Below are 18,592 nucleotides of genomic sequence, written 5' to 3' on the forward strand. Positions count from 1 at the left end.
TTTTTTTGCTTTTTGTATGGAAATTTTTTGGAAAAATGCGGAATTCTGCGGAATGATTTTAAATGTTTTTAGAAGATATAAGAGAATTTAAGCTATACTACAAAATTGCATGTAAAATAATTACTTTTTAAAGGCTTACAATGAAAATGAATACACCAAACCCATGAGTCCTCTGAATTAAATTGGACCGACATGAACCAGATAATGTGCATGTCAAGAATTTTTTACATATATTATTGTTTATAGTGTTATATATTATAGCATGTTCTCGTGATAAATTAAGCACATATGAAGATAATTTCATAATTTTTACAACACAATGTAAACTTTATATTAAACATAACAAGAGCATTTGTCTTGTAAACAAATTTGAAATGATGACGACAGAGACAAGTAAGATCTGCTTAACTCAGCGGAAAGTTTTATTTCAGAATTAACAATTGTCTGGAGATTAGAAATAGACGTTTCTGAGTATTAAGTTTATTTGTGTTTTCTTTCAGTATGGACCTAAAAAACTTAAATCTCAGTTAACGTCAATAGTAAAACCTCCGCCTAAATGTTAGCATATAACATTAACTAGCATATAACGCTAACTCAGCAGTCACAATTTTGTTTTTAGCATTGAAACATTGTACTAAATTTAACTCTTACCCTGCCAGTGTTTTTAAAACGTTCTTCTTTAAATATATAAACATAAAATATATCAAATGAAAGAACAGACCCTCTGCTTCCAAAAAAAAATTCATCCTATCTTGATTTGTTATTTTTATCATCTCTCAAATATGGGTAGGTTTCTTAAAAAATACAAAATGTATAAGATAATTGCATGATAGAGATCAGATTCAGAGTGATGATCAAAACATACACAGAGTTTGAACAGAGTTTGGGTTGCTTCCGGGTTTTATAAGTTGGGTAAGAGCCCCACATGGTGGATAATAGCGGAAACACGGATTGCCGGAAAAACTCATCATTGGTGGGGAAGCGTTTTCTCTTAATTGACGAGTTAATTTGTCAATGGCGGGGAAAGAGTTAATGTGTAATTTAATATTGGGGCATACATCTTGACTGTAACGTCACAGTTGGTGTTACTGTATGTTGAGATTGGTCTGTTTTCCAGTGGTCTGTTGCATGCACAAGGTTTACATAAGAAGGAGGAAACAAACGCGTTTGAGGCTCATGATATGTCATTACCATATACTGAGCTCTTATTATTCATCTATGCCTAGATAAATACAGTCTATGTCACTTTTAAAAGCTAAAGAAAGTTCTGGGAAAAACATATACAGTACCATAATGTGCTGGCAAATCCTACTGACTTGGTTTGATATTTTGTAATCAATACAATGAGATGCATTTATGGTCAAAAGTTTGGAAACACTTGACTGAAATGTTTCCCATGATCTTTGAAATCTTAATGTGATGTTTAAATGCTTGAAATTACATTTGTAGACAAAAATATTGTATAGATATATGACTTATGACTTATTCATGACTGAATACTGAAGAAAAAGCAGCTAATAAGAGCTCAGACTAGATATTCTGTAATGGAGAAACTATAAATAAAGAATGAGTAATAATTCCAAAGTACACCAGTAGTGTAAAGACATCAGAAATACTTCACCTAAAAATTAAAATTCTGTCAACATTTACTCATCCTCAAGTTGTTCCAAACCTGTAAAAATAGTTTTGTTCTGCTGAATACTAAGAAATAAATTTTTAATCAAGCAGTTTTGGAGCACCATTGACTTCTACTATAGTAGAAAAAATACAATGAAAGTCAATGGTGCTCCAAAACTGCTTGATTAAAAATATATTTCTTTGTAGTTTGGTTACAAACATTGCTCAAAATATTTTCCTTTTTTATGAAATTTATACAGGTTCAGAACAACTTGAGGGTGAGTAAATGATGACAGAAATTTCATTTTTGGGTGAACTATACCTTTAAATGTAACTACTTTTGGAGCCACTATACATCAGAAATCTTACACAACATGCCATTAAGTGTGATTCAATGCGGTGTTTTTCTCCATTCAGTGTTTTTGTACCTTGTGAACTTCTCAGCCAAATGTTCAACAAAAGAGTAAATCTCATGCCAGTGGTGCTTGACACTGCCTGACCTGCGAAGAAAAAGGTAATATGATTAATAAACACCAGTTCCTTCTTTCATACCCTTAAAGAGATCAATACAATGGTGTGGCTAATTCATTAGCAGTAATTCCGGAAAGAGCAAAAGCAAACCCATCTCATTTAGTCTCTTTCTTCCCCTGAGGCACAGCTGTAAACGCTGTGTGACGCTGCTCATTTCCGTTTCAGTCCCAAAGAGGCAACCTTGACTAATTCATTAAGGCTGGGTGACAAATGGGTAGCGAGAGAATTGAGTCTAGTGGTCTGTGAGTCAGTTTTAACTAAAGCGGGTCTGTCGCATGATGCTTATGCAACTGGTTTAGCTATAGACATAACATTGACCGATGCCTCCATTGATCTCTTTTTTGTTTGACAAGTGTTTCAAAGGAACAACTCAACTGGATAAAATGTATTGCTGTTGGTAAAACGACGTCTGGTTAATCTGAAGATTTTATCTTGAAAAGATGTTTTTGCTACTCGTGCAGGCCAATGGCTTTGTTTAATTCCAATGTGGAGTGATGGATATTCCCAAAAACCTCTTTTTGGAACGACGTGGGAGGAAGATGTTTTCATAACGCGTTCAACGAAGACGGGCCGGCGTGTAGCCGGAATTCTGTGAAACGGCAAACCAGAGTTTGGTCGATGTGAATCTGGCATGAATACTCAGGTCACGTTAAGGCCTTGCCACAGTTCAACTTTACATTTTTTAACATCACAATAAATTCTGTTTGTGTTGGAAGCAGGACTTTCTTGAGGTAACAGCAGTCATGGGATTGGTGCCTAGCTTGCAGTTTTCTCACCTGTGCAAACAGCGTTGGAAAAGGAAGCGGTCTATTCTCAAGTGAGATCCTTGATGAAATATGTTGTGGTGCCCCTCTTTGATCTCATTTTAATGGGTTATACTAAACCATATACGGTCCATATAATGTCTTACAGCAGGATTTCAATCTCTGAATATCAACCATATTCGCAGCAAAAGAGTGATGTCGTCATGCGTCTCTAATTGTATGTTTTCTATGCTCACACAACTGCATATATGTTCAAACATGTGACAGTCGTTGTGGTTGGATGAAACAAGAGCCAAGACAGCAAGGCTCTCTCTTAGAGGAAAGATAATTGGAAAAGTGTGTTGCTCTTAAAGGTCTCTTCTACTTTAGAAGTACTGTAGTCACTCAATGGAAATCCTGAACAAATCCCAAACAGATCCCAAACCAGAAACCAAAGCGTCACCAATAAAACTTCTCCATGCTGTCAACTGTAGTTACCTGTCGACAATGCAGATTAAAGAAGTTCTGAAAATGTAAATGATTATGTTCAAAGTCGGTCTACAGTACCGCAAGAACCAGAAAAGGTGACTGAAGGTTTAAGCTTAAGTTAGCATTACAAATGCAAACTTCTTTATCCCGTTGTAATGGCTGGGACATGGTAAGATTATTATGACATTTCCCTGACAGTGCTGTTTCTACAGTACTGCTCATTTGGGAACTCAAACAACTTCTAGGCTGAAAGCAGTTTAGCAGAACAAGTCTCAATGTTCCAATGTTAAATTCTACAGTGTTTCTAAACAGCATTAATATGGGCTGGATGCACTGAATGGTTGTGCCATGTGTGTGCACAGTATTTCTGTGGAAAACCCTGCATCTGATTTACTAGTAATCTACAACACAAGTGTTAAAATGTGATAAATTAATTATTACACTGCGCTCTGGAACGCTTGATTCTGATCCTAAGGTTTGCTATTTACAGATAACGCCCGCGTGAAACTGATAACCCAGGTTCATCTGAGCACAATGACCCATCGTGAAAGGTGCCATTTAACGCATAAAAATGAGCAGAAATTAAAGGGGACATACCATGAAAATCTGCAAGCATGTGAAAAATAGGTAATTGAAATTTGGCTCCCCTTGTGATGTCAGAAGGGGATAATACTGCCCCTTAATCTGCACTATCCAAACAAGGCACTGCCATTTAGTGCAGAGATCAGCTCATTTGCATTTTAAAGAACACACCCAAAATGGCACATTTTTGCTATACATAGAAAGTGGCCATTTTAACTTGCTATAATAAATTATCTATATGATATTTTGAACTAAAACTTCTCCAAAGATGTATTTGACATCTTAAAAAATCGTGTCAATTATCCCCTTTTAGACTTTTAGCGATTATGTAATTGTTGTAATCCTGATTCGTTTTTCGATTAATAGTGCAGCCCTAATGTACTATACATACACTCACCTAAAGGAACACTAATACTGTGTTTGACCCCCTTTTGCCATCAGAACTGCCTTAATTCTACGTGGCATTGATTCAATAAGGTGCTGAAAGCATTCTTTAGAAATGTTGGCCCATATTGATAGGATAGCATCTTGCAGTTGACGGAGATTTGTGGGATGCACATCCAGAGCACGAAGCTCCCGTTCCACCATACAGTGAACTCATTGTCATGTTCAAGAAACCAATTTGAAATGATTTGAGCTTTGTGACATGGTGCATTATCCTGCTGGAAGTAGCCATCAGAGGATGAGTACTTGGTGATCTTAAGGGGATGGAAATTGTCAGAAACAATGCTCAGGTAGGCTGTGGCATTTAAACAATGCCCAATTGGCACAAAGGGGCCTAAAGTGTGCTAAGAAAACATCCCCCACACCATTACACCACCACCACCAGCCTGCACAGTGATAACAAGGCATGATGGATCCATGTTCTCATTCTGTTTACGCCAAAAACCTTGGTTGTAATGAGTGGTTATTTCAGTCAAAGTTGCTCTTCTATCAGCTTGAATCAGTCAGCTCATTCACCTCTGACCTCTAAAATCAACAAGGCATTTTCACCCACAGGACAGCCGCATACTGGATGTTTTTCTCTTTTCACACCATTCTTTGTAAACCCTGCAAATGGTTGTGCGTGAAAATCCCAGTAACTGAGCAGATTGTGAAATACTCAGACCGGCCTGTCTGGCACCAACAACCATGCCACGCTCAAAATTGCTTAAATCACCTTTCTTTCCCATTCTGACATTCAGTTTGTAGTTCAACTGCAACTGCCATGTGATTGGTTGTTTAAATAATTGCATTAATGAGAAATTGAACAGGTGTTCCTAATAATCCTTTAGGTGAGTGTATATATAAACATATATATGGTTTCAGCGGCAACAACATAAACAAACAGCTGTCGTGGGCCAAACTTAACTTCTGGTAGACTTCCACATATAATCAATAACAACAGAATGCTTCTAGAAGATTATTTCTGATAACAAGCTAAATAAATAGCCAGTAAAAGTAACCCAAGTTCAAGTGATACTAAAGCGTATCAACCATTACACTGAACAATTCTGTGTATCCAATGTTAACTACAGATCCTTGAATTCTTGCCTGGCTGCCAAATCCATACAGCAGAGATCCATGCTCGCAATCTCCCATCGTCTTTTGGAAACCGAAACATTTTCATTTCCACAAGGTATTTGTTCCAGAGGTCAGTTTAGTCACTAGCCAGACCGATAAATAAATACAGACCAGAAGTTAACTTCAGACCAGGCGCGTAACCACGGCAACATGCATGCGTCCGATGAAACCTATTTCTATATGCCATTCTTTGTTTACAAAAACCAAATGCATGTTGATCTTGAACTTTGACTTCTGTTAGAACATGTCTTAGCCGCTAAGAAATGGTTTATGGAGGATTTTTTGAAAAATGTTTGTAACCAAACAGATCTGGAGCACCATTGACTTCCACAGTATTATATTTTCCTACTATGGAATCAATGGTCTCCCAAATCTGCTTGGCTACAAACATTTTTCAAAATATCTTCTTCTTTTGTGTTCAGTAAAACAAAGAAATAAACACAACATGAGGGTGAGTAAATGATGAGGGAATTTTCATTTGTGGGTCAGCTATTACATACCTGAAAATAAATTGCATCTTCTGCACAAAACTCAGAAATATTTGCAATAATCATTGTTATTACTGCCCACGGGAATCTAGCGGTAACCAGGATTGTTTTTAAAGGAAATGTTTGTCTACAGTTTGTAACACGGCAGCAGATAATTACCAAACACGCTAACAGGGCATATTTCCAGACGAGTGGTGCAGCTGAGCTCACTTTTAAGACATGATTCAGAAGCTTGCATTGCAATGGTGAAATGATCTTTACCACAAGATTACAGTAGTCTACAGCATCCTCAACAACCTGTCACTCACAAATCGGATTTGTCGCTTGCTGATTTTGTTGTTGCATTACTTATTTGCATAATTCCTTGATTCTGAGACAGCAAGTGCATATAAACAGAGCTATGAGTGGGCAAACATTTTATTTCAGTAAAAGTATTTTTGCAAGAAATCCCACAAACGCCTTTAACATGCTTCACCTCTCACATCTCAAGAAAAATGCATCGCAATGATAAAATCATGCAATATATGTAAGAACCACCCCATCCAAGGACAAATGGCTGCACTCCATCTCAGTTAAGTGGGCATTGAGATGTGCACTCATAAAACCACTAACCTACTTTCAGCTTCAGGCCTGAGCTGGGAAATGTCGCCATGCTTCCAAATTTCTCAATCGTGTCCCTTTTCTTTATTTCCGTGCCAGTCTGAGAACACAAGCACTTTGCAAAGCTGAATACATTTTATGTCCTGAGAAAACCTTCTAGCAGTTTAGTCTCCAGAAAACAGATTTGTGGCGTGTGATAACATTTAACCAGGAATGCATGTCTCTTAAAACTATTCCAGAAGCTTTAAAGTTGGAATTGTGAGCATTAATGGAGAAACTCCATTGTCGAGAGGGACTTGACATTTGGGATTCATTGGAACTCTACAGCTGTTATTTTGGCTGCTTCAAAACTAATGACTTAATGCCTGGGTTATCTAAAGTTAAACAAAACTTACTGGAACCAAAACTACGAATAACACAGTGTTGTAGTGTAGTCACGAAAACAGTTTATATCCGACCATCATCAAGTGTTTTGATGTCCAGACATCCCTTGCAGGCAAATACGATAAAAACAAATTACACAACAGGTTGCAAATCCCAAGAGTCAAGTGGTCTGAGCGATACAGAGTGAAAAAAACCTCTAACACAAAATCACAAGAATTTGATCATTCAAAAATCACAAGAGTATTTCCAGGGACCGCAAACATCTCCAAAAATCTTTGGGTCACACAATAAAGCGGAAGTGAAAGCAATGATGCCTGGTTTCATAGGCTATCTTGAAGTTGATTTGTGACATTACATGTCTGGACCTTTGATTCATTTATGCAAGTTGTCTATCCAATTTTCTACATTTGGGATTTTCCTCAATGATTCATGTGATACAGTAAATTTAGCTTAAAAGAAAGAGTTACTAGAAGTGCGCATTTCGAAAATGAAAGTGGTCAGTGTATTTTTCCATCAGCGTTGGCCAATTTGGTATTCGGTATTGGTGGATAAAAGTTTTATCCCATCATCAGAGATCGGTCAATTGTTTAAAAAACTGCTGAAAATCAAAAGGGACGGATAAATATGGCCCCTCTGATTTTTCTAAGTGGTTGATGTTCTCAGGGTAACATTATGTTCAGATTTTTAAAAAAAAGTTTATAGTTTATTTTAAGGTTAAGCTTACAACCTGTATTAGCTGCTTTTGTTTTTCACTTATCATTTCCCTCTGATTTTAGGGTTCCGTTATGGTTCGGGTGGTTTAGGTTTTATTTACAAAAATGTTGTCCTTGGGTCAACACAATATGATCCTGTGTGATTCTTTAAATGGGTTGACAACAGAGTTGCAGTTTGTATGTTGTGCACTTTTAAGATTTCACAACATAATACTTTGAAACAATGAGTGAAAAGCAAAACTATCAGTATCGGTAGATGTCATTTTTATTAATCGAATATCAGTATTATTGGCAAATAAATTTTGTATCGGTGCATCATTGTCAATAGTCATGAATAAAGATGTTGTTCTTCACTTCATTCAATGATTTTTTAAGGACCAGTGAATCACTGTTTACTTTAACATTACTGTATATGTTGTAAATTAGAAACTGCTTAAACCTTGAGCTCGAAATTAAACTTTCAGTTGTTCCAGAGACCAATGGATGACAGAACAATAAACTTGCATAGTTTAAACATGCCAAGATCCAGAGCCCAACTCCAGGAAATCTCCTTCTCATGAAGTCCTTTAATGGTGCACCTTGAGCCAAACAGTCTTGTGCAATACAGATGTTTTCATAAAACATCTTTTCAACTGCGAAAACACACAGGCCTACAAAACTGCTTTCTAGTAATGGCACAATGATTTAAAAAACTGCATGCACATGCAGTCTTCAAATGGCGGAAATAGAAGGCTTGTAATGTTCCGAGACGTTTGCAGATGTTCGTGTGCATGCGATTTTACTAAATGTCAATTTTTCCAATGTGGTGAGGAAAAGGTTGGCTATGTCTTCCTGAAAGAATGCCATCATGAGAGAACCGGGTGGATGATGGCCTAGGATCAATGGCAGACAGACACGGGCATGCATTTAGTATCCATAACAAGTTATTCTCACACAATCTATTCAGTCGGCTTCCGTGTCAGATATAAAACATCTCATTCCATTCCAAAGTTAAGCAATATGGGGGTAGGTCTATTACAATAGATGGACAAAAACATCCCCCCTCAAAATAACAAACTAAACAAAAACATATGAGAAACTACTCTCCACAGAAGGTTGAATAACCTATTCCTGTCCATGTGAGTGTAGTCATAAGACTTAAAAAACACAAAAACATTAGCTTATAAGCAGCAGTGTTGTTTTGTATAGCTCACATATATGCACTATAGTGAAAAACATATATAGCCTATTTTTAATACAAATGAATGAGCAGTTAGACAGCCAGGAACATGTTGTGTAAAAAGGAAGTTGTTTTACTGGACCTGTTAAACAAAAGGTATCCCTTAAGGATACAAAAAGACAGGAAAAGAAAACCACAAAGGACTGGAATTGCGACCATCCTAACTGCTTATTCAGCAGACTCAACATCTACCCCTCTGGTTATCATTACACACACACTGTGCCCAAATAATGTGTTGTTGAAGCTATAGGTTTAACAAAGATTTCAGTAAAAAGCTAACTTGCTGACTCCTGCAAACTGTTGGTAGTGCTTTGTGTATTATATGAAGTGTATTATTGTAGTATAGTATATGTAAGCGTAGTATTGTCTCCTGTACTCTCTTGAACTCTTATTGAACCCAGTGAAGTGATGCCAAAAAATGGACGTCTGGTGAATATCTGTTTTGGTTTGGTGAAATGTGTGAGAATAAGTTTAAGAATGTGAATGGAAATGTACTGGCCTACTTTATTCAGGCAGTATCTTTCAGTGTGGAAAACATCAGGCCCACAGACCACAAAAGCATCCCTAACATTTGGAGTCACAGATCAAGTTGCCTTTCAAATGCACTGACTGACAGTTTCAAATAGAGTACAGATATAACTTTCCTTGATGTTTGTAATGGCAGAGAGAGAGAGAGAGAGAGAGAGAGAGAGAGAGAGAGATGTGTGTTTCTTTGTTAACAAAACAATGAGCAAAATGATTCGGTTATACTGTAATAGTTACTGACTTGTCAAGGACAAAATACAAGTCAAAAGCGCCCTGACAAGATCTCTCCTCCTCCGCATCTTCTTCAGCGTTGGCAGAGCGAAACGTGAACAGCAAAAGTCCAAAGAAAAGTACGCAAAGACACAGTTTTGCTGTGAAACTTGCCATCCTTTCCTGTTGCAAAATGATCAATCCTCGATGTAGCAAACGGCCATTCACATTATCCCAAATATGAAGCTTTAAAGGGAGACTTTGCTGAGATCCGGAGGAAAGGATGCACACAAAGAAGAAGAGTTTTTGCGGATGTTGACGCAGTCCTTACTCACATCAGCAAGAAAACGCGTAACGCGTACTGTAACTCCAAACGTGAACTTTACGCGCTCCCCTTTGAAAGCCGGTTTCGGTTTAAACAATTCCCAATTTTCTTTACGAAAACTGATGACTAGGAAAAATTCAACCAAACGTTCTCAAACTGACCACAAATGCAAAAATGTTTAGGTATAAAACACACGCCGATTTCTGCATACACACACACAGCAAATTTGTTTTTGATCAGTTGTTTATGCAAGGAATCCACTTGTAAAAATGAAATATGTATTTTCCAGTTGCTTGATATGTAATGCAAATGATCACGGAGTCGTTTGGAAAGAAGCACGAGCTCGGAGCTGGCAGAAGAGCAGCTGGTGTCATATTTCTACCCCGTAATGAAGAAAGGGGGGCAGTTTTTCTTCTCCTTTAAGGTTTCCTCCCTTGTTGAAAATGCAAAATATATGTTTTTGCACTATTTTATTGTCCATATGACTGGCTGCTAATATGTATACATTTATTCGTAAATAAAAAGCAGAAACTTCTACAACTTAAAAAAAATATATATTAAAATATATTATAATAATTTGAAGGATGTTTTTAAGATTATGTGACTTTACTAAATCTTCTCTAGCACATTAATATTATTTTCTTGAAGTAGCCAACGTGCCATACATTAGACATGATTTTTTTGTTTCTATTTAATTTATTGATCTATTATTAATTAAATTAAAGTTTATGTAGCCTACAGTACAGTAGGTGTTGATATGAGCTGTATTCAATTCCTCCCTTCACCAGCAGTGGGCAGACTCACCCACAGTACAGAGTATACGAGCATAACACAGGACAATTAATCAAAAACGCATTTTTGCACCCATAGTGGGTGTTCACACCAAAAGCAGAGTGGTTTAAAATTAATCACTACAATTTTATTTACACAGCACTTTCCTTTACATGCAAAAACAGGAAAATGCCAATTTTAAACAAATATAACAGATCAGCAAGTAGATCACAACAACATGATCAAATAGATCAACATTGAATTTCTGTGTCAAAAACATTTCCTTGATCCAGAGACAAGTAACAATGACTAAAGATGCATGAGTTAATCTGGTACAAAACAACCAATTGCCAGGTGGGCACTCTGTTCTGTTCTGGTGTGAAATAAGATCCACTAAGGATGATGCTGCAGTAAATTAGACAGGAAATAATGAAATTATTAAAGAGCACCTATTTTGTTTCTAAAAACAATGTTATTTTGTGTGTATTTGGTATAATACAATGTGTTTGTTTGGTTTAAAGGGAAACACCACTGTTTTTCAATATTTTACTATGTTCTTACCTCAGCTTAGATGAATTAATACATTCCTATCTTTTATTCAATTCGTGCACTTAATCTTTGTACAGCGTGTTGTGAATGTGTTAGCATTTAGCTTAGCCTATTCATTCCTTAGGATCCAAACAGGGATGAATTTAGAAGCCACCAAACACTTGTTTTCTCTATTTAAAGACTCTTACATGAGTAGTTACATGAGTAAGTATGGTGGCACAAAATAAAATGTGGCGAGTGTTTGGTGGCTTCTAAATTCATCCCTGTTTGGATCCTTAGTAATGAATGGGGCTAGGATAAATGCTAGCACATTCAAGATGCTCTGTACAAAGATTAAGTGCATGCATTGAAAAAAGATAGAGATGTATTCATTTATCTGCCCCGCAGACAAATGAATGGCATGGGTTTTTGTGATGTTAACTGCATAACCGCGTGATTCTGTTGCTTCTTTACCGCGATAAGAAAAAATCCTGTACGGTCACAGCCCTCCGAACAAATCAGTGTTACAAATGAGGACCACTTACAAATATGCAGGGTTTAAATTGGGCCGGGCTGAGCTCCGTCACATAGGCTAAAGATCTGCTCCTTGCTTGTGTGCCAGCTGCAAAAGTAAATGACTGGTCACTGTGTATGTCCATTCTCATGAAATTTTATTTTATAAAGAACTGGTAGACCACAAACAGTTGATATATGATTTTCATTCACAGTACTGAATTAATGGTCTAATAACTTTTTGTGGTAATACATTGCATTATTTTCAAATACTCTCTAAAAATGTTCCTGACGACCACGAGGGAGGGAACCATTATTATGTTGCCATGGACACTTATTAGACCGTCTCATTCTAGCATATAAAGTTATGGAGGACTCTAACCTTGAAGTACAGTCCAAGGAAGGGAACAACCTCCCTAGGGTACGTCCTTGCGTTTGAGAAACACACAAGGCTTGTATAGGTGTCTCACTCTTACACTAAACATACTACTTATTCAGGGTGTTATTCTAGGACCTGCAGAGTGGGGCGCTGTTGGTTCATAGAGCCTAGAGATGTGGATCAGCTCAGATTGCAGTGACTGACAGACCAAACATTTTAAAAGAGGGAGTAGCCTATCTCCATTCCTCTTTAGTGCCTTTAGCAACTAAATAGGACTGTACCTCATTTAATGGTAGTGGATGTGTGGACCAGTGTGAATTGACTAATTGATTGACTTTATTAGTCCCCAAAGGGAAATTCACATGTCAAAGCAAGCCCACTACATACAATAATAAATAATATAAAAACATACCAATACAATTTCAACAGTTTATACAATGGGACTGTTGAATGCTTTATTCTTATTGGCTGAGAAAGGATCCATAGGTGTTGATTTTTTTTGTAAACCGCACACCTTACCTGTCAAATGTCTTAAAATAACCACTAGAGAAATATTTATTTAACCGTGGTATGAGAAATAATGGACTCCGGTCCTTTGAATTACGCTACCACGCCACATTACCACCTTGGGTGTGCATATTTTTTTTTTTTTAGAATAATTCAATGGCCCGTCGTCAATTATTCCTTACTTAAACCGACTTCAACGATTATTCAATCACATCCACCATTGTGAAATATCTTTATTGTGAAGAACTGTCATGTTATTGTCATTTTAAAATGCAACTGAAAATGTTTTTACTGAGTGGGTTTGTGTTTTTTCTGTTCACTGAGTGATCTTTGAGGTAAAGTTGAGGTACTGTGAGGTTTTCAGCTACATCTGGAACTGGTTTATGTTCTGCATGTTAATCTCATTTTAGCTCAGTTGTAAGAAAACATTTTATTCTAAAAATCTATTTTTTTGCTAAAAAAAAACTGAAAACAATTAGTACTTTTCTGGTCTTGATTTTTATTTAATATCGTTTTGTTTCAATACAACCCAGGTCCAAAAATGTCCAGAAAATGTGATTCATAATTACAGTCATTCATAATTCTCATTGTAGTTTTATGGCAAAAGAAATGTATGCATACAAAGAAAACTAGTAAACAAAGTACCCAATTAGGTCTGTATTCATTAAAAGTGAGCAAATAAAATATTTCAAATACATTTTTAATGCTTCTTATGAGATAAATAGCCATGTAACAAGCAGGATAATGTAAAGTTGTTTTCATTAATAAGCCCCTTCAGTGTCACACCTTCGTGTCGGGTCCTGATCATACTGTCAGGGCTTATTTCTGTGATAACAACCTGCATCCTCCATTAATGTTCAGGAGAGACCATTTTTACTGCACATTCTGGTTTGCTTAGGATTGGATAAGTAAGAAATACACACAAAAAAGAAAGAAAGAAACAATAGAGAATATATACACAGCAAAATTAGCAGTGTTAAATGTACACTGCTGGTGTTTATATGAGTAACACCAGACCTGGTGGTCCCCATATATACACCAGCAGTGCTAATCCAACACTGCTGCTTTTGCTGTGTATATCTTAAAAACTACAAACAGATGGCTTAGTTGTAGCTTTTTAAACATTATCATCATGATCTACTGCAGGTTAAACAGCCCCTCTATAAAATTTAATCCCACTAAATAGCACATCCTTAATCATTTGGCATCCATACTGGTCACAGATAATAAACTTACTTCTGCCCGGAAAAATGCTTGTTAAGGATATCCTTTGCTGTGTCGAGGGCAGCATCGGCGGGAACTGGAATGTGAGGGGCAATGCCAGCCCCCTCCCAGGAAGGGCCTTGAGAAGTGTCCGAATGAGTGATTGGCATAGACAGGAAGATATCGCTCTCACCGACACGAAAGGTTTCCGGAGGGTGACATCCTCCACGTGTTGGCTCGCCGATAATCATCGCACGTCCCAACCTCTTCATGATAAAGACAAACTCCTCAGCCGCGCCAGCGGTCGCACTGCTGGTGAGGACCAATAGGCTTTTTTTGCTACCGTATCTCCTGCCTAGGCAGAGTAGAGTTGTTAACTATATTATCGATTACTTATTACTACCAACATTAAATACACTGCCAGAAAAAAGGTACAAATGCTGTCACTGGGACGGTACAGATCTCTGTACCAATGTGAGCTTCTTTCGTGCAAATGTGTACTTTTTGAAACTGTAGCTACAGCCCAGTAAAAGCTTTTATACCTAAACTGAAGACACTAAAAAATTTAGGAAGAGATCCAGTGTTGGGGAAAGTTACTTTTAAAAGTAATGCATTACAATAAGTTACTCCCCAAAAAAGTAACTAATTGCGTTACTTAGTTACTTTTCATGGAAAGTAATACTTGCGTTACTTTTAAGGTACTTTTGCGTTACTTTTTCTTACTTGGCTGAGGGTGGATCTCTTTCAGGCCTTGCGTGTGTTTTTTTTATGACTGAGAAGTTCTGCATTCAGAAATTGCATATTTTCATTGCAAAAATGTCCAGCTCTGGCCTGCAATCTCTGTTTCTGACTTAAACTGTTCACGCTCAGGCGCACACGCATAGAGTGCATAATTCTACGTGATTGCGTTCAGTTTAATTCAGTTCATTATTGTCTTTTTAAATCAAATTTATTAAACTGAAAAGTAACTCACATTACTTTTTAAAAAAAGTAACTCAAGTATTCATTTGTACATTTAGAAAGTAATGCGTTACTTTACTCGTTACTTCAGAAAAGTAATATTATTACGTAATGCAAGTTACTTGTAATGCATTACCCCCAACACTGAAGAGATCAAACAAGGTTAAACATAGTTAAAAATACAGTACCGGTGAGTTTCGTAAGAGTTAGGAGATCTGTTGTGGTATTCGAGGGTCTGTCATACAGCCGGTCAAGCACAATCTGCTTGTCGCTATCAAAGAAGTACGAGCAAAATCCAGCAATGGAAGAAGTGGACCCACCAACGTTGTTCCTTAAAAAACATTAAGAATGATTAGGGATTCAATTCACGGACAATCGAATTAAACGCCAAATGCAATATATTCACCTCAGATCGATGATGAGCGCATCTGTGTCAATGACTTTGTTCCAGACATGCTCCACAATGATCTGAGCAATGGCAGCAACATGCTCGAAATCTCCGAACATGTCAAAGCGAAGGTAACCAATGTTGTTTTCAAACACATCAGTGTGGAATGAAACTTTCACAAGCTCGATGAACATTTCTGGTGTGGGATTCTGAGAATAAACAAGCAAGGTTTGTTTAGAATTGAGCCAACATGCAAAAAGAAATGTACCTCAGCTGTCAATCAGGCGGTACCCTTTAAACAAGTACAGCTTTGTAGCTAAAGAGTTCATATTAGTACCTCAGAAGTAGATATTGGTACCACAGAAAGCTTATTAGTACCTCAAGGATACATATTAATAACAAGGTATGTATTAGTATTAAATGTATAATTCTGTATCTGATTCAAAGGGTACTGTCCCAGTGACAATTGGGTTGCTCATTTTGACCATTTGTTTCCAACAGTGTACCACATATATTCTCACTTCATTCTAAATGAGTATTTTATGACATCCTACATCTTATCAGACATCTTACCATTGGTGGTAGTGCAGGGATGTTACTGGTGATCTTCAGGCACTTGTCCCCTGAAAATTTCAGGAGATCAGCTGAGAGCTTTGTTTTCAGTTCATCTTTTCTAGAGATCAGGTTATATTCGCTGGCCACCAACTTCTCAGCTAAATGAGCCCCGACGTTTGGAAATGCATAGTTGTCTGCGACAAGCGTAGCTGCGGCCTGAACCAACCCTGGGATTTCTGCACGAAGTTTAATTATCGCGATTGCGGTGTCAAGTGCGTCTTCTGCGGTGACTTCGACATCCGGTGCCACTCCGTAAATCTCCCAGCTCTTGCCAGTGATAGGGTTGACAGATTTAGCAACTGGCACAGACACGTAGAAGTCACTGTCACCCACCTTGATTTTGTCCGTTTTCACCGTTCCTCCTGCCGTGTTTTCACCAACGATAGTGGCCCTTTTAAGGTTTTTAAGGCAGTAAGCCACATCCTCTGCAACCCCAAGAGTATTTTTGCTGGTCAGAATGATCAAAGGTTTGGAGGTTCCGTATCTCTTTCCCAATAGAGTGGGCATGGACCAGAGCTCTGTGGTGATGTCGGAGGGTCGATCGTACACGGAGTCGATGTGTATTAAAGGTTCAGCGTCTGTGTAGTAGGACACAATGTATGGAATTCCAGATAGCTCACCACTGATTGCGGAGCGGAAGTCCAATATCATGGCAGAGGTAGGGAGGACTTTGTCCCAGATGTATTCCAACAAAAGGGGTCCAACCTTCTGAGCCATCTCCTCTCCGATGATGTGCTGAATCTTCAGGTAGGCAATGTTGTCATCAAGGACCTCGACTTTAACCGTTGCTTTGATCATGGCTGCCAGGTGCTCAGGTGGGATGTCAGGCACGGGTGGAGGTACTGCAGGTACATATTCAGGCTCATATGTGACTTTCACTCTGGAGTCACCTATTGTGTTTTTCACCCCCACGGTTAAAACACTGGCGAGGGTGGCGGGATCTGAGATGCTGAGAATTTCTGTGTTACTGCTGGCAGCATCGATTATCTGTTCCATGCCCGCAAGTTTTTCTGGTGTGCAGTAGTTGTCCATGAGGATTTTTGCCATGTCCACTATAAGTGTGGGGGAGAAAGTAGAGTGAGCTACATTGCTGAAGATCAGCACTGATGCTAGTAGGACTGCAGCTTGAGTCATTTTGCTCAGTTTCTGATAACAACTTCTAATACACAGCCGAACTCTCCTCCTGCAGAGAGGTTTGTTAACTGAGACTGCTCCCACGGGCAGGTTTCTGATAACACATGCATAAGAGGCTTTTCCTTACAATAAAACCTTCTCATTAATCTCATTTCCCTAATCTCATTACCCAAAGTTCTTCAGTAAGACAATAACAAGCTAAAAATGCATGTTACATGACCAAAATGTTGACCCAATGCATGTCATGAAATGAATACAGCCTATTGTAAAAAAAGTTGGTTCCACTTAAAATGTAAGTTACCTGATAGCCCTTAAATTTTAAAGTAATTCAATCTAAAAATATTAGTTGACAAAATAACTTTTTTGTTTGTTAACGAATAAGTTAAATTATTTAAAGGTGTCAAAGAATGCATTGATACAAAATGTTTCATTGTTCTCTGTCCTATAACTGTAAACGGAAAATGTACATGTCTATTTACAACCCTAGGATTTGTCCCCAGAATAAAAAGGTCTATAATCACCTTATTTAGGGGCATGAATAATAATGTTGAGCTCTGCTCTGATTGGCTGTTTCTCATGGTGGCTCATTTCAGTTGCTCTGTGTGTGTGCAAACAGACTTTATGCTTAAAGCTGCGGTCGGCAAGATATTTTTGATAAGGTATGCATTGACGTCACTTTTCCACGTGAACACACCGGAACTCGCCCCGTCGAGTGGCAAACATTCAACAAAATGGCTGGTTTTTATAGCGGGTGCTGCGAAAATGCCAGTAAAACTGACTATTATCAAAACTGACTATGAATTTAGTTGGACTTGATAGCAGAGGTGGACAATACTTAGTTACATTAGTTACATTTTCCAAGCATCTGTGCTTTATTAGGATGTTTGTATTGGGAAAAACATTACTTCGCTACATTCTAAAGCAGGGGTGTCCAATACGTCGATCGCGATCGACCAGTCGATCACAAAGACAATACCGGTAGATCGCACATAAGTTAACTGCTGCTTCATGCGCAAAACTGGCATTATGGTCTTAGAGTAATTGTGAAACACGCAAAGTCTTTTTGAGTTGCTCCGCCTTTCTTCTCAAATGTGTTAAATCTTATGCCAGGCCGCTGCAAGCTTATGGTCTAACTTCCAAAATTCACCAGGACATGCATTCTTGCCTTCGCACAGGAGCTGATCCACGCGCACGGTATGTGCGTGCGTGCATGCATGAGCAAACAAGAGAGAGAGAGGCAGCATAGCGCTGATTTGTATGCTTTAGAGACTGTTGTCATTTTCTAGTTTGTTTCACTAAACTGCATCTCCGCTATTTTAAGGAATACTCTACATACAGTCAAGTATTTTTTTAAAACTCCTCAAAAAGAATAGAGTAGGCCTAATGGTGAAAACCCTAAATTCAATGTTGACATATAAGCAGTATAGTCCTAACAAGCATTTAAAGTGTTATAAAAATAATCAACTGTGTTTTTAGCAGGTAGATCTTGTCGGCTTTATAATTTTAAAAGTAGATCACCACACAAAAAAGTCTGGACACCCCTGTTCTAAAGCATACATCATACTGTCTATTCATTAATATTGCATATTAAAAATGATTTAATAC

At 37.8% G+C, this 18,592-nt stretch overlaps 2 protein-coding genes across 2 annotated transcripts in view; both read right to left on the bottom strand.

The window, feature by feature from the left end:
* antxr1c (ANTXR cell adhesion molecule 1c) overlaps positions 1–10,367 on the bottom strand; it is a 36,384-nt gene extending 26,017 nt beyond the window's left edge. The window contains exons 1-2 of the mRNA XM_073866571.1: positions 9,696–10,367; positions 2,046–2,117 (exon numbers count right to left, since the gene is read on the bottom strand). Of these exons, the coding sequence (XP_073722672.1) occupies positions 2,046–2,117; positions 9,696–9,841 (218 nt within the window). The 5' untranslated portion in view covers positions 9,842–10,367. The remainder of the gene's footprint in view (positions 1–2,045; positions 2,118–9,695) is intronic.
* Positions 10,368–13,169: 2,802 nt separating this feature from the next.
* rbp3 (retinol binding protein 3) lies at positions 13,170–17,096 on the bottom strand. The gene is made up of 4 exons (XM_055177179.2): positions 15,812–17,096; positions 15,257–15,447; positions 15,039–15,181; positions 13,170–14,245 (listed from the first exon to the last, which is right to left on the bottom strand). The coding sequence occupies exons 1-4, from the start codon at positions 16,985–16,987 to the stop codon at positions 13,920–13,922; spliced, it is 1,836 nt and encodes a 611-aa protein (XP_055033154.2). The 5' UTR covers positions 16,988–17,096; the 3' UTR covers positions 13,170–13,919.
* Between the last annotated feature and the right edge of the window lie 1,496 nt (positions 17,097–18,592).

This window comes from Misgurnus anguillicaudatus, chromosome 4, assembly GCF_027580225.2.
Source record: "Misgurnus anguillicaudatus chromosome 4, ASM2758022v2, whole genome shotgun sequence".
Taxonomy (NCBI): domain Eukaryota; kingdom Metazoa; phylum Chordata; class Actinopteri; order Cypriniformes; family Cobitidae; genus Misgurnus; species Misgurnus anguillicaudatus.

Excerpts from the sequence above, each read along its gene's own strand:
- rbp3 (XM_055177179.2), bottom strand. The coding sequence starts at position 16,987 with ATGACTCAAGCTGCAGTCCTACTAGCATCAGTGCTGATCTTCAGCAAT. Across the intron at positions 15,448-15,811 it reads TCCCTGCACTACCACCAATG|AATCCCACACCAGAAATGTT; the intron begins GTAAGATGTCTG and ends GTTTATTCTCAG. Across the intron at positions 15,182-15,256 it reads GCGCTCATCATCGATCTGAG|GAACAACGTTGGTGGGTCCA; the intron begins GTGAATATATTG and ends ATGTTTTTTAAG.